We start from the raw sequence: 11,826 nt of genomic DNA on the forward strand, positions 1-11,826 counted from the left end.
TCTTTTAAATAAAAAGAAAATTTATTTAAATGTGGCGATTTCTTTCAAAACACCACATTAAATACCTAATTTTTTTCCCAGGTTAAATAAAGATTATTCCAGTAAAAAGATGATATTTGCAGCCCAGACTATTTCTTTTCGATGCAAGCTAATACATTATGGTCGTTAAAATAATAACAAAGAGCTGATGAACATAACAGACAATTCTTCACATGTTCAGCACGACAGGAAGTGTGTTCAGTGAGAGGCTTCTTCATCTGAAGACACAAAGGTACAGGGGTCATCATTCCTGCCAACAGCTGTTCATTCATAATTATTTATGAATTAATAAAAAGAATAATCATTTTATTTTATTTTATTTTATTGATAAGAGCGACAGCTCAGAGAAGCAGGATCCAGTAAACAAAGTTCCAGTTGGACCAGTATCTGGAAGCATTACGACATGATCTCTTAAAGTACTTCTTTTATCTGCTCGTTGAGGTTAGAGTTTGGTGACGTCACTTTAAGGGCGGGGTTACGCCTGCGCAGGACGGCGCGCTGAGGGGCGGATGCGAGTCTCCTCACCGTCACTGAATCAGCAGCATCCTCGGAGGTGTGTCTGCGCCCGCAGACAGACGGAAAGACAGACTGGTGGACACACACTGATTCTTTCTGCGGACTTTCATCATGGCGTCAAAATGTCCAAAATGCGACAAGACGGTGTATTTCGGTGAGTGCGTGATGACAGCCGCGTGCGTGATGACAGCCGCTGCAGAGGAGAGTCAGACACGATGTCTGTGACTGCTGGGTGGAGGACTAGCCCCCCCTCAGGGCTTCTTCATATGAAGAAAGTGTTGAGTAATGTGATTAAAATCTCTGCTAGAGCTCAGATAGATGTTTTCCCAGTGAGGTGTGTGTGTGTGTGTGTGTGTGTGTGTGTGTGTGTGTGTGTGTGTGTGTGTGTGTGTGTGCGTGTATCTAAACCACAGAGAGCTGCAGGATGTGGGATGACATGCAGACACTGAGGGGTCTTTATGTCATCAAGCCTTTTGTGTCTCACTGGAACAGCTTGTTAAAGTCAGAAATATATTATCTTTTAATATGTAATGTTTAAAGCATGTCGATGGTTTTAAAGTAATTGATTTTGGGGATTTTTCTTTGTTATATTAACAATATTGTCATTATAAAAGATCATTACCTAATGTGAAAACATGACAAAAATGTTATTAATCATCTTAAGTATGGTAAAAATGCACTATGAGATTTTCCTCTGACTTTGTCAATGATGAATCAGGATAAAAATATGTAATGGAGACCCTAAAGCTCATGACGTCACCCATCCTTAGCATTCCAGCAATGTGCCTTCTTTTTACTGATAACCATGTATATCAAAAAGGCAAAAATATCAATAGGCATCAGTGAGTCTCAATGACGTCCATATAAGGAAAAGGATGTCCATATATGGAATATCTGTATTCATACCCACATCATGAATATGTTAGAAAACTTCCATTAATGAGTCCATTGGCATCTCTTTGGCTACATTTTGTATGATGATTTTTTTTTCTGTTCTCAGTCTGAGTTAAACTTTAACAGCTTATTGTTTGCAGGTGTGTCAACCTTTGTGCCATAATTATATGGGGACCATAATGCGTTGTGCAAAGCTAAGCATTCTCATTGTGATCCCGTGTGACGGTCACAGGTTTTCTTTTTGAAGTCGATCCAACTGTGTCTCCGCTGCAGAGCGTCAGACTAAAAGACGTCTGCTCTGCATCAGCGCAGCACAGATCCGGCAGGAATAGCTTCACTATCTCTGTATAAGATTTCAGGACCATTAACAGGTCTGTTTGCTTATCAGTAAACTGTGTTATCTCCCAGCTCATAGACAATCCCACATGTCGGCCTTTAGGTCCAGGAAATATTCATTTCTTCAGAAGCTGCACCACATTAACGTTGTAAATAATTGATTGCACGTTGCTTGTGTGGATCAATTCTCTTTTTGTTCTTTCTCCTCTTTTCCCCTGGAGAACAGCAGACAAACCCCACCCTGCAGTCTGGATCAAACAGTGCTGATCTCTCTCTTTTGTCCTCCATAAAACGCTGCGGTGATCTTAGAAAATCTGCAAATGTTTTTAAAAGAAACACAAGATACTGTGTCAATATTGTTTAGCAGCAGTAAAGGGAATTATTGCAGAGGAAATGTGCACAAGTTATAACTTTAATGCTCTGTGATTGTTAACACCTCCCAGATTTCAGCTTTAAATCCGTCTCTGACCTTTAAGTCATTTTTTTATGAGTGCACTGTATTTTCTGCATGAATGCATTTACTGCAAAATACCACTACACTGTGCTCGTCTGACATGTTTGAAGGGAGACAGGTTAAGGAGAATTAAAGTAAAAGGGCCACCTGTCACAAATGTTAAACAAGTGAACTAGAAGGAAAAAATGTGCTGAAGATGATTATTGAGAAAACGCAGACTTAAATATTTGTCTTGTAAAAAAAAATGCACCTGTGGCTTTAGATTCTTACAGCTCTGATGCTGAGAAACAAGGAGAAAATTAATGTTCTCTTGTACAGTAGTTGTACACACACACACACACACATTCTCCATCACTGTGAAGTAGTCACAGCGTGCCAGCGCGACCCGCTGTCACATATCACACTGACAGGCTGGCCAGCCAGTGAGTCTAAACAGGAAGTGTCATGTTGTATCAGGCTCGGTGTATCTGCTGGGATATTTTGGGAGGAGAAGAAGCAGATAAACTGTTGGTGAACTTCTTGCTCCCTCTGCTCATCCATCTGCCTAAACTACATAACAGTAGCTGCTTCCCTCAAACAAAGACTTTCTCCGAGACTCTCTAAGATGTTGTTAGAGGTCAGAACAGGCAGATTTTATGTAGATTTTATTGTTGATGAATTATTGTCAGAGAGTTGAGGAATTATAAATAGGTTTAAAATTAGTTGCATTACTAATGGAACCAAATCAGTGTGTTTATTTTATGGGTGGGAATTCAATGCATTCATCATGAATTAATTAATTACAGAAAGATTAATGCATTAAAAAATGAACTCATTTAATTGTGGAACATTTGTCAGTGCACAATTACCTGATACACCAATAACACCGTTGCACACTGTAGACTTCTACTGAAACATAGCACTTTGGTGCTTTATTAAGTCATTTTTGAGACCCCTGTTGCAACTCTTTTAGCAACTATTAACAAGTCTATCGACTTTTTCTGATGTTATTGAAGACCTTTGGTGAGTAACATGGAAGCACATATCATTCACGCAGCTGCTGCATAAGTTCCTTCCATGTCCAGAAGGACACACAAGAATCATGTTCTTCAAGCAGCATCCAGCTTTAAGTTACAGTCAGAGGAGGAGGTGATCTCCTCTGCATTACCAGACTGAAAACCCAACACGGTCTGGTTTACATTAGACATTAAGGTCTATTAATGAAGAGTGTGTAAAAGTTAAAAAAGAAACTGTAAAATGTTGAAGACTATATAACCACTCATCTCTAGCTTATTTTTAATACACACCTTAGTGGTTCAGTTTTACATCTGCAGACCAAAACAGTTCCATCTCTTTGTCAGGACTGACATGTTTCCACCATCTTGCAACCAGCTAGCTGAGATAATTAGCTAGTTGATTTAAAAAAAAAAAAAAAAAAAAAAAGTCATACAAAAATGTTATTTGTTATAATCTTCAAATGCCTGATTGGACGTTAACAGGATAGTTTATCAATATTTTAGGGAAATGATTGACAGATTAGAGGCTACCTCCCCAGTATGAAAAGCAAATAGCGGTTTGCTAGCTTAGCTTAGTAATTAATGCTGGAAAAGTAGAAGCAAAGCTAACTCTGTCCGTTGTCATGGTAACAAATCTGTCAGCGAGACTATTTGAAACAACATCTTGGATAAAATAGGTAACTTACTGGCATCTCTCCCAGTTGCCTAGCAACTGCCTAACTACAAAAAGAGAAAGAACTGTAAAATATTGTTTGTTGTATCGATTCAGTCACAATCCTTGTCGTAACAGATTTATAGGTGTCTTAAACAGGTCGAACTTAGGTCTTATTTTATCTATAAACACTGGGAGTTAGGGTTACAGCGGATGGATGGATGGATGGATGGATGGATGAATGGATGAATGGATGAACAGACGAACGGATGGATGAATGGATGGATGGATGAATAGATGGATGGATGGATGGACGGATAGATGGATGGATGAATGAATGAATGGATGGATGGATGGATGGATGGATGGACAGATGGATGGATGAATAGATGGATGGTTGGATGGACGGATGAATGGATGGATGGATGGGTGGATGGATGGATGGATGGACAGATGGATGGATGAATAGATGGATGGTTGGGTGGACGGATGAATGGATGAATGGATGGATGGATGTTCAGACGGATGGACGGACGAATAGATTGATGGATGGATGGGTGGATGGATGGATGAATGGATGGATGGATGGATGACCGGATGAATGGATGGATGGATGGATGGATGGATGAATGGATGGATGGATGTTCAGATGGATGGATGGATGGATACATGGATGGATGTATGGATGGATGGATGTATGGATGTTCAGATGGATGGATGGATGGATGGATGGATGAACAACATAGTTGCTCCATAAAAAGGTTGAATTTCTATTAAAACAGAAATCTGACTCATTGCAGTGCTTTTCAGAAGACTGTGGACAGAATGTGCTTTTGGCTGATCTGAAGTCTAAAGTACCCATTAAGTGTTTTTTATCGCTCAGACAGCCAGGACTGTACACTGCCGCGCTGATATAACTCACAATAAGTATCGCTCATGTCTTCTGTAAATGTTGTGTCAAACTTTACATGTTTCCAATGATAAATTCTCCCTCACAAAAATGTTTCTAACAGCCTTTTAATCGCTGCACTCAAAGAGACCAAAGCATGACTCCATGGAGTTGTAGCCGAGTTAATTATTACATGTCACATTTCTCCCATCAGACACATCTCCTCCTTGTGTTTAGCGCTTCCCTGTTAGGATGAGAGAGAAACATTCAATGCAGGCGTGTAAAAGTCTGTGTTCCCCCCTACATAAGATCCTCCAGGAATCTTCCAATCCTCCCCTCTTAAGGTGTTCCCAATCATTTAGATCAATTTCCAGGTCACATCAGTAGACGAAACGATGCAAAGCATGTTAGTCAGAATAAAAACAAGTATTTGTTCCTGAAGCAGAGGAAATGAGGAAAGGAAGTGAGATAAATTGTGAAATGAGTGGTTGGGATTGTTGATTCGTGCAAACAAGTATAAATAAAAGACTGAATGAAAGAATGAGAATGTTTTTCATACCGTGGAAAGGATGGAAGCTTTCCAACGATGAGGTGAGAGGTTGCGTCTGCGGAGGAGTGCCAGCAGTTTTGCTCTAAAAAGAGCAAATGAAAAATGTTCCCATCTATGTCATGAATGGCTGTTTTTCTGGGCGCCGATCCCCATTAGAGATGTTTATTCTCCTGCTTAAACTGTTTTATGTAAAAGTGTCATTTAAGTTCAATAACATGAAAATATATGCAAGTAATGTTTCACTCACATATAATAAACCTAAAATTTATAATAAATTTGGAATGAATTTCATTTCAAAGTAATTTCTGTTTATCTTTTCCCACAGCGGAGAAAGTGTCGTCGTTAGGGAAAGACTGGCACAAGTTCTGTCTGAAGTGTGAGCGCTGCAACAAGACGCTGAATCCGGGCGGCCACGCTGAGGTAACAGGAAGTGAAGCAGGAAGTTGTGTTAGACCACGATTTCATTTAGATTTATTGATTGTTTTTAAAAGTAAGGTAAAGAAAAATCTATGTGTATTACACCTTTCATGTATAAGACAATTTAAAGCGCTTTACATGAAACCAAAACATGATCGCGATGTGCAGGGAGCATTAAAAACAAACAAACAAAATGTTTTAAAAGAAAAAGAAAGATGTTAAAAAGAGAAATATGCTTTGAATAAAATTACAGTAATGTAATGTCAAAAAGCAATCTTTTTTTTTTAACCACTGTTACTTATGAAATTTTAGTAACTTTTTAAACAATTAATAGTATTCATTATTTTGTTGACCCTTATCTTTAACAGCCAGAGCAAATTTTTCAGCAGCTATAATTGATTGTACAACAACGGTATGGGTACACGGTGCTAAAAGGAAGTTTTTGTTTTCCCATTACTGTTTTAAATTCTGACCATTTCCCTATTTTTACCATATTATTATTGTTTATCTCAACCATTTGTTAAAAAAGCACCTATTGTTAAAAAGAAAAGGAGCAAAGAAACTTTTTTTTTTTTTTTTTTTTTGTGAAAAACATTTTATTTAGAGCTCAAACGGAAACTTTTAACCATAATTTTAATTAAATATATTTGCAAGTTGACAAATGTCACAGGCAGGAATCCAGAGGCAGCCTTGATTAATTCTCAGCTTATTATTTCATATCACAGATAAACACACATAATGATGCAGAGACTGGAAGGAAAGCGGTGATATTTCAAACGGAACATTTCTGCAGACAGACGGACATAAACCACAGAGTTTTACGGCACGCTGTGTGCAGAAATCACTATGACTGCAGAGCTGGAACATGACGCTGAGACCCTTTGAACCAAAGCAATTATAATGTCCTGAAGGGCTGCCTGTACCGCACGTTTTCTGTTCCCACAGCTGTAGAAACAAGGAGTAAATAATGGAGCAGTGGAAAAAAAAGTCATCCATCATGAAGATTTTCTGCTCAGAACAAATTCATGATTAAAGGACCAAATAAAACCCTTTGATACCAATTATTTTACCATGAAGAAACATTTCTTTATGATTTGGGCAGCTGTATGGTGGAGTTCTCTCTGTCTTGCATCAAATGGTTTCTTTCTGTCTTCTTTAGGTTTTGTTTCCCAGTAGTCGTATCATCTCCTCAGATAATAAAACCCCACACAGATCATAAAACTAAACACTGACACACACAGCACGATGGTGACGGCACACGTAGAGTAACCTCCAATATCACCAGACCTTAACATAACAGGTGTTTCTAGGAGAAAGAAAGGAACCATGTGCCCTGCCTACATTTATTTAGTTTTTCTTTATGTATCCAGGAAGTTATTACTACCAAAAGAAGAAAAAAAATCCCTACAAAATTGATCAGTTGTTTTATAACTTTTTTCTTCAAGTTTTTTATTAATTTTTCTACCATGATCAAACATAATTAAACACTACAACTAGAGTTTAACTGTTGCCAAAATGCTAAAGATGAACAAGGAGAGAAAAGCAGTGATGTTAGCAGAGTGGGGAGAATATATAGTCAGTAAGCTAAAATGTCTTGATAAATGTGGCTGTGATTAATCATATAACCTGCAGTCAGAGCATTTTTAAATGGTTTAAGATGTCAGCTTTGGTGAAAAGACAGAAATAATCAGTAAATTTCAGGGGGAAGTTGTGTTTTTTCTGTGGTTAAAAGTGTTAAAAACCATCTTCACCCCACATGCAAACTGAACAGAACATTTAGCTCCAAATGATTCAGCTTTAACCTCAAACGGACTAAATATGCATTCACTTTACTCTCTGTGCTGCGAATTTATTTATTTCCCATAATTTGAGGAGATTTTTATGTCACAACTCTTCAGCCAGATATGACTAACACTGACATCTTTCCTGATACAAACTGTAGCTGCTTGGAAGGGGTTTGTGTGCTTTTCTGCAAATAAAATAATTCAGATCGCTTCTGAGATTTACTGCCTGTAAAGTTTGTTAATTTTGCTAAAGATAATCAGCTTCACACATGCAACAGTCCAGTAAGAACAGAGGCTGCTTTCCACTCAGTCTGCTGCTTGCACAAGTTTCCCTCTCAGTTCCAACCAAAGCGAACTCATAAAAGTGCTGTGCATGATGTTAACAGCTCAGCTCTTGTGTTATTCACAGCACATGCATCAAATGCAATTGTTTCAGTTACTTTCTCTATCTTTTAACACAGCGGAAGAGATAAGTGTCTTCAGCAGAGAGGAGAAGCTGACTTTTTCAGTGAAGTTGCGATAATGTTGTATGAACAGCTCAGGGTTCATGCGCTTGTGGATCCAGTGATTGCAAACTGTGTGAAGAGCTGGACTTAAACATCCAGCTGTCTGAAAATGTGGCTGAAATGTTTCTCATGCAGATCAGTCTTTCTTATATGACTAAGTGGAGTTATGACATAAGTCATAAAGGACAGCAGGATCTGGATGACAAATGGCTGCCACTGTTGATGACGCATTGTCGCATATTTTCTGTCTGAACCGGGTTCCACAGAGAGGGTCAGGCGAAGGACGTTTTCCTAAAATAAGAGATTTTAGTTTATACTTCTATAAACAAAGCAGAGCAGGGAAGAAAGTGCATGATACATTTTCTTCCTGCTTTCTTTGCACACAAACTGCAGCATGAGTTGATGCTTATTATGCATTGATGTGTGAATTTACACAAACTTAAAGCCTAAAAATGGCGACATTTTTATTTTGAAAAAGAGGTTCTGCTTCTTAAATTCAAGCTAACTTTTTCCCTTTTTACACAATGCAGCATGATGGGAAGCCTTACTGCCACAAGCCGTGCTACGCTGCCCTGTTTGGACCAAAAGGTGCCGATTCCTGTTTGTTCGCACAAAGAAACCATCCTTTCCATCCCTACATTGATCATGTTCAGGTTAGCAGTTGTGCTATTTTTGTGTGCGTTCTAGGTGTGAACATCGGCGGAGCTGGTGCCTACGTGTACGACGCGCCTGTCAACGAAGCCCCTGCAGCCATTTCCATGGAAACCAATGCCAAACCAGAGGAGGAGAAGAAAGCCCCTGCACGGGGACCGGTGAAGGGTAAGAAATGTGCGAAGCAGAAATAGAAACAGTCACATGTCAGCAGGATAAATTTAACCAAAGAATCTTCTCTGTGAGGACAAAAGTCAAGCCTCAAACACTGTGCCTTAAACGAGAAAATAAAATCTAATCATTCTTCATCTTTTCCAGCCGCGAGCTTCTCGTCTTTCTCCGGAGGACCCAACATCTGCCCCAGATGCAACAAAACTGTATATTTTGGTGAGCAGATTTATGTCCTCCTGCCTCACATACGTGTGCGCACCTTCGAGTTGCATAATCTATCTGAGTGGAGAAGTCGACTTGTTGCCGTGGTGATTGTCTCCATGGTGGGCTTTCTGTGTGTGTTTCCATGCAGCTGAGAAGGTGTCGTCTCTGGGGAAGAACTGGCACCGGCCCTGTCTGCGTTGCGAGAGGTGCAGTAAGACTCTGGCTCCAGGCAGCCACGCAGAGGTGAGGATAGAGGAAGAGTTCAAGCTTTTACCACAACAGATGTGTTGCTGTTTTTTTAGACTTTAGATGTCAAAGACTGAAGAAAATGTGAACATGATATCAGAATATTATTGCAGAAGTATGAGAGATGATAGTTTCCTTGAAAAGCAAAGCTGGATATCACATTATTAAAACATGCTAATTTAGGTTTTTGTGTTGTGGGCAGAAAGGTCTTTTTTTTATATGTTGACTTATTAAGATAATTACAAATGATGTACGGGAGTGAATTAATAATCATTTTTATTTTATTACTATTACATTACTGGAACACTAGCCTCTGCATTTTAACCTTTTCTAGATGAAGTAGCGAACAAACAATGTTTTACCGCTGTTTTACTCAGTAGCCCACAGTGGTTCCCCTCTATCGGCTTACCAGGACTTGAACCTACAGACGCGCTACTGTAACCACAATCCCACTAAAGAGCAATGCACAAAACTGTTGTGTGTGTGTCTGAAAAGTAAAAAAATACATAAAGCATGTAGACAATGTGAATCTGCATCTAAAAAGCATAGCTTTCATACCTAAATGCAGGGGAGTGTTTCTGATTTCTACAAATGTAAAATGATAATTTTCCTGGAAATTGTCATTTAAAGCTAGAATGTAATTAAAAGATTGAATAAATTATTTATACAGGGCTGTTTTTAGTACACATTTTAGGACACTTTTGGATTTGCAGAATATTCATTTACGTTATTTTTTTTTTCAATGTTATTTTATTTACTCTTTAACCAGGAAAGACCAGAGTGTAAACAAAAATCTGTTTTCCAAGAGTGCACTGGCCACCAGAGCAGCTGCAAAGTTAAACAATTTCACAAACACATTTGATCAAATTTGGCTAAATGCCCCCCCACAGAAAAGGTAAATCTTCCAGTTCAAGCAGAATATCTACAAACGGATGTAACTGCTGCCAAATCATCCGACATTTTCTTAAAAGCCTCCAATGAAACCAAGTCATGAAGTTTTCGGTCTTTCTGCAGTTTGTTCCATGCAAAGCAGCTGTTTTTCCTCTCAGTTTGTATCTTTAGGACTGAGAAATAATAAAAACTCCTGTGTATAACCAAAATGTCCTGATTTCTTCAGATGGAGAGAGGTTGATTAGTAGATGAATAACAGCTTTATAAATAAAAAAAAAAATGGCAGTATCTCAGCCTTTGTATGGCCTAAGAGATTGTTCCAACATTTGTACAATAAGTAATGATAATAAACTATAATTCGGTATCTTAAAGCCCCATCATACACATTATCAAAAGCATATACACTTAAAGATGAGGCATCCATGTACAAAACGTCTCCATAATCTGAAATCAACATGAAGATGCAGAAACCAGCTGTTTTCTGTCAATATAAATTATGATCTTGTGTTACTGAACGTTCATGTTTAAATGTGAACTCATAATCATATAAGTTCACAGATGAAGGAATTAAATTCAGAAGAATCTTTTTCATGTTGCAGCATGATGGACAGCCTTACTGCCACAAACCATGCTATGCTGTGCTGTTTGGACCCAAAGGTAACGTATGACGTCACTAATGGTGTCAGTTCTGCACAAATTCAGTCTTCTTAGAGATCCAAGGGAGTTGTGCAAGACAAGGGTCAAGGCTGGATTATCCAATGGGCCGTATGGGCACAGGCCCAGGGGCCCACGCCCCCTTGGCGCCCACGTCGCGAAAACACCAGCAGTTTGGACATAAAACAAAATGTACATAAAAGCCAGATTGTTACACCACAGTGTCTAGTGTGTTGCTACTGGTACCATTGGCTGAGAGATGTTAGAAATGTTGTTTCACAGTGTATCATTCACAATTTTCACAGTGTTGCGGTGGGAAAGGCCCCTGGAACACTCTGGGCCCGGGAACCTGTGCATTTTTAATCCGACCCTGACTACGGTTGTTGTAGTTTGAAGCCTTTGTGGTTGTGCTGAGAAGGCACTGTTTCCTGCACAAAATCCTAGAAATAAATTCCAGTGATATGGAGGTGCTTATCTGAAACTGCAGGCCTTGAATTAAAGACAAAATAAAAGCTTTGAGTTGATGTGGAAAATCTCAGAGGAAACTCCTGAACCCTTTAAAAGGCATCTAGATGCATTGACAGAATAGCTTTTATGCTGGGATTGTGCTTTGTTTTCAGATGAATTAACCCTTTATAGTTGTGCTTTTTCCTCAGGTGTTAACACCGGCGGTGTCGGTAGCTACATCTATGATGACCCGGAAGCCGAGGCACAGCCTTAAAACCTGCCGCTGCTTCCAACTCGCAGAAAAACACCTCCAGGACTCTCAGTGTCTCGTTGATTTGCCTTTACTGGTCATGTGACAAATTATATGTACTTCACTCACAGGGATGGATACTTAGATATTTATGTTGTATTTGTATATTGTTTATATATCTATTTTTTTTGTACAAAAATAACTTAAATATGCCCTCCTGTGTGAGTTTATCAGTTCTATTTGCCAAATAGTTATTAATCTATTACAGTAGTGGATTAAA

General features: G+C 38.8%; 1 protein-coding gene across 1 annotated transcript; it reads left to right on the forward strand.

Moving 5' to 3' along the window:
* Positions 1-666: 666 nt before the first annotated feature.
* On the forward strand, positions 667-11,570 carry LOC306767660 (cysteine-rich protein 2-like; the record flags this gene model as incomplete). Its single annotated transcript, XM_079255738.1, has 8 exons — positions 667-709; positions 5,651-5,745; positions 8,563-8,620; positions 8,720-8,851; positions 9,002-9,070; positions 9,207-9,301; positions 10,795-10,852; positions 11,506-11,570. The coding sequence occupies 8 exons, from the start codon at positions 667-669 to the stop codon at positions 11,568-11,570; spliced, it is 615 nt and encodes a 204-aa protein (XP_079111864.1).
* Between the last annotated feature and the right edge of the window lie 256 nt (positions 11,571-11,826).

The sequence above is a fragment of the Telmatherina bonti genome (genome assembly GCF_933228915.1).
Source record: "Telmatherina bonti genome assembly, chromosome: 16".
Taxonomy (NCBI): Eukaryota; Metazoa; Chordata; class Actinopteri; order Atheriniformes; family Telmatherinidae; genus Telmatherina; species Telmatherina bonti.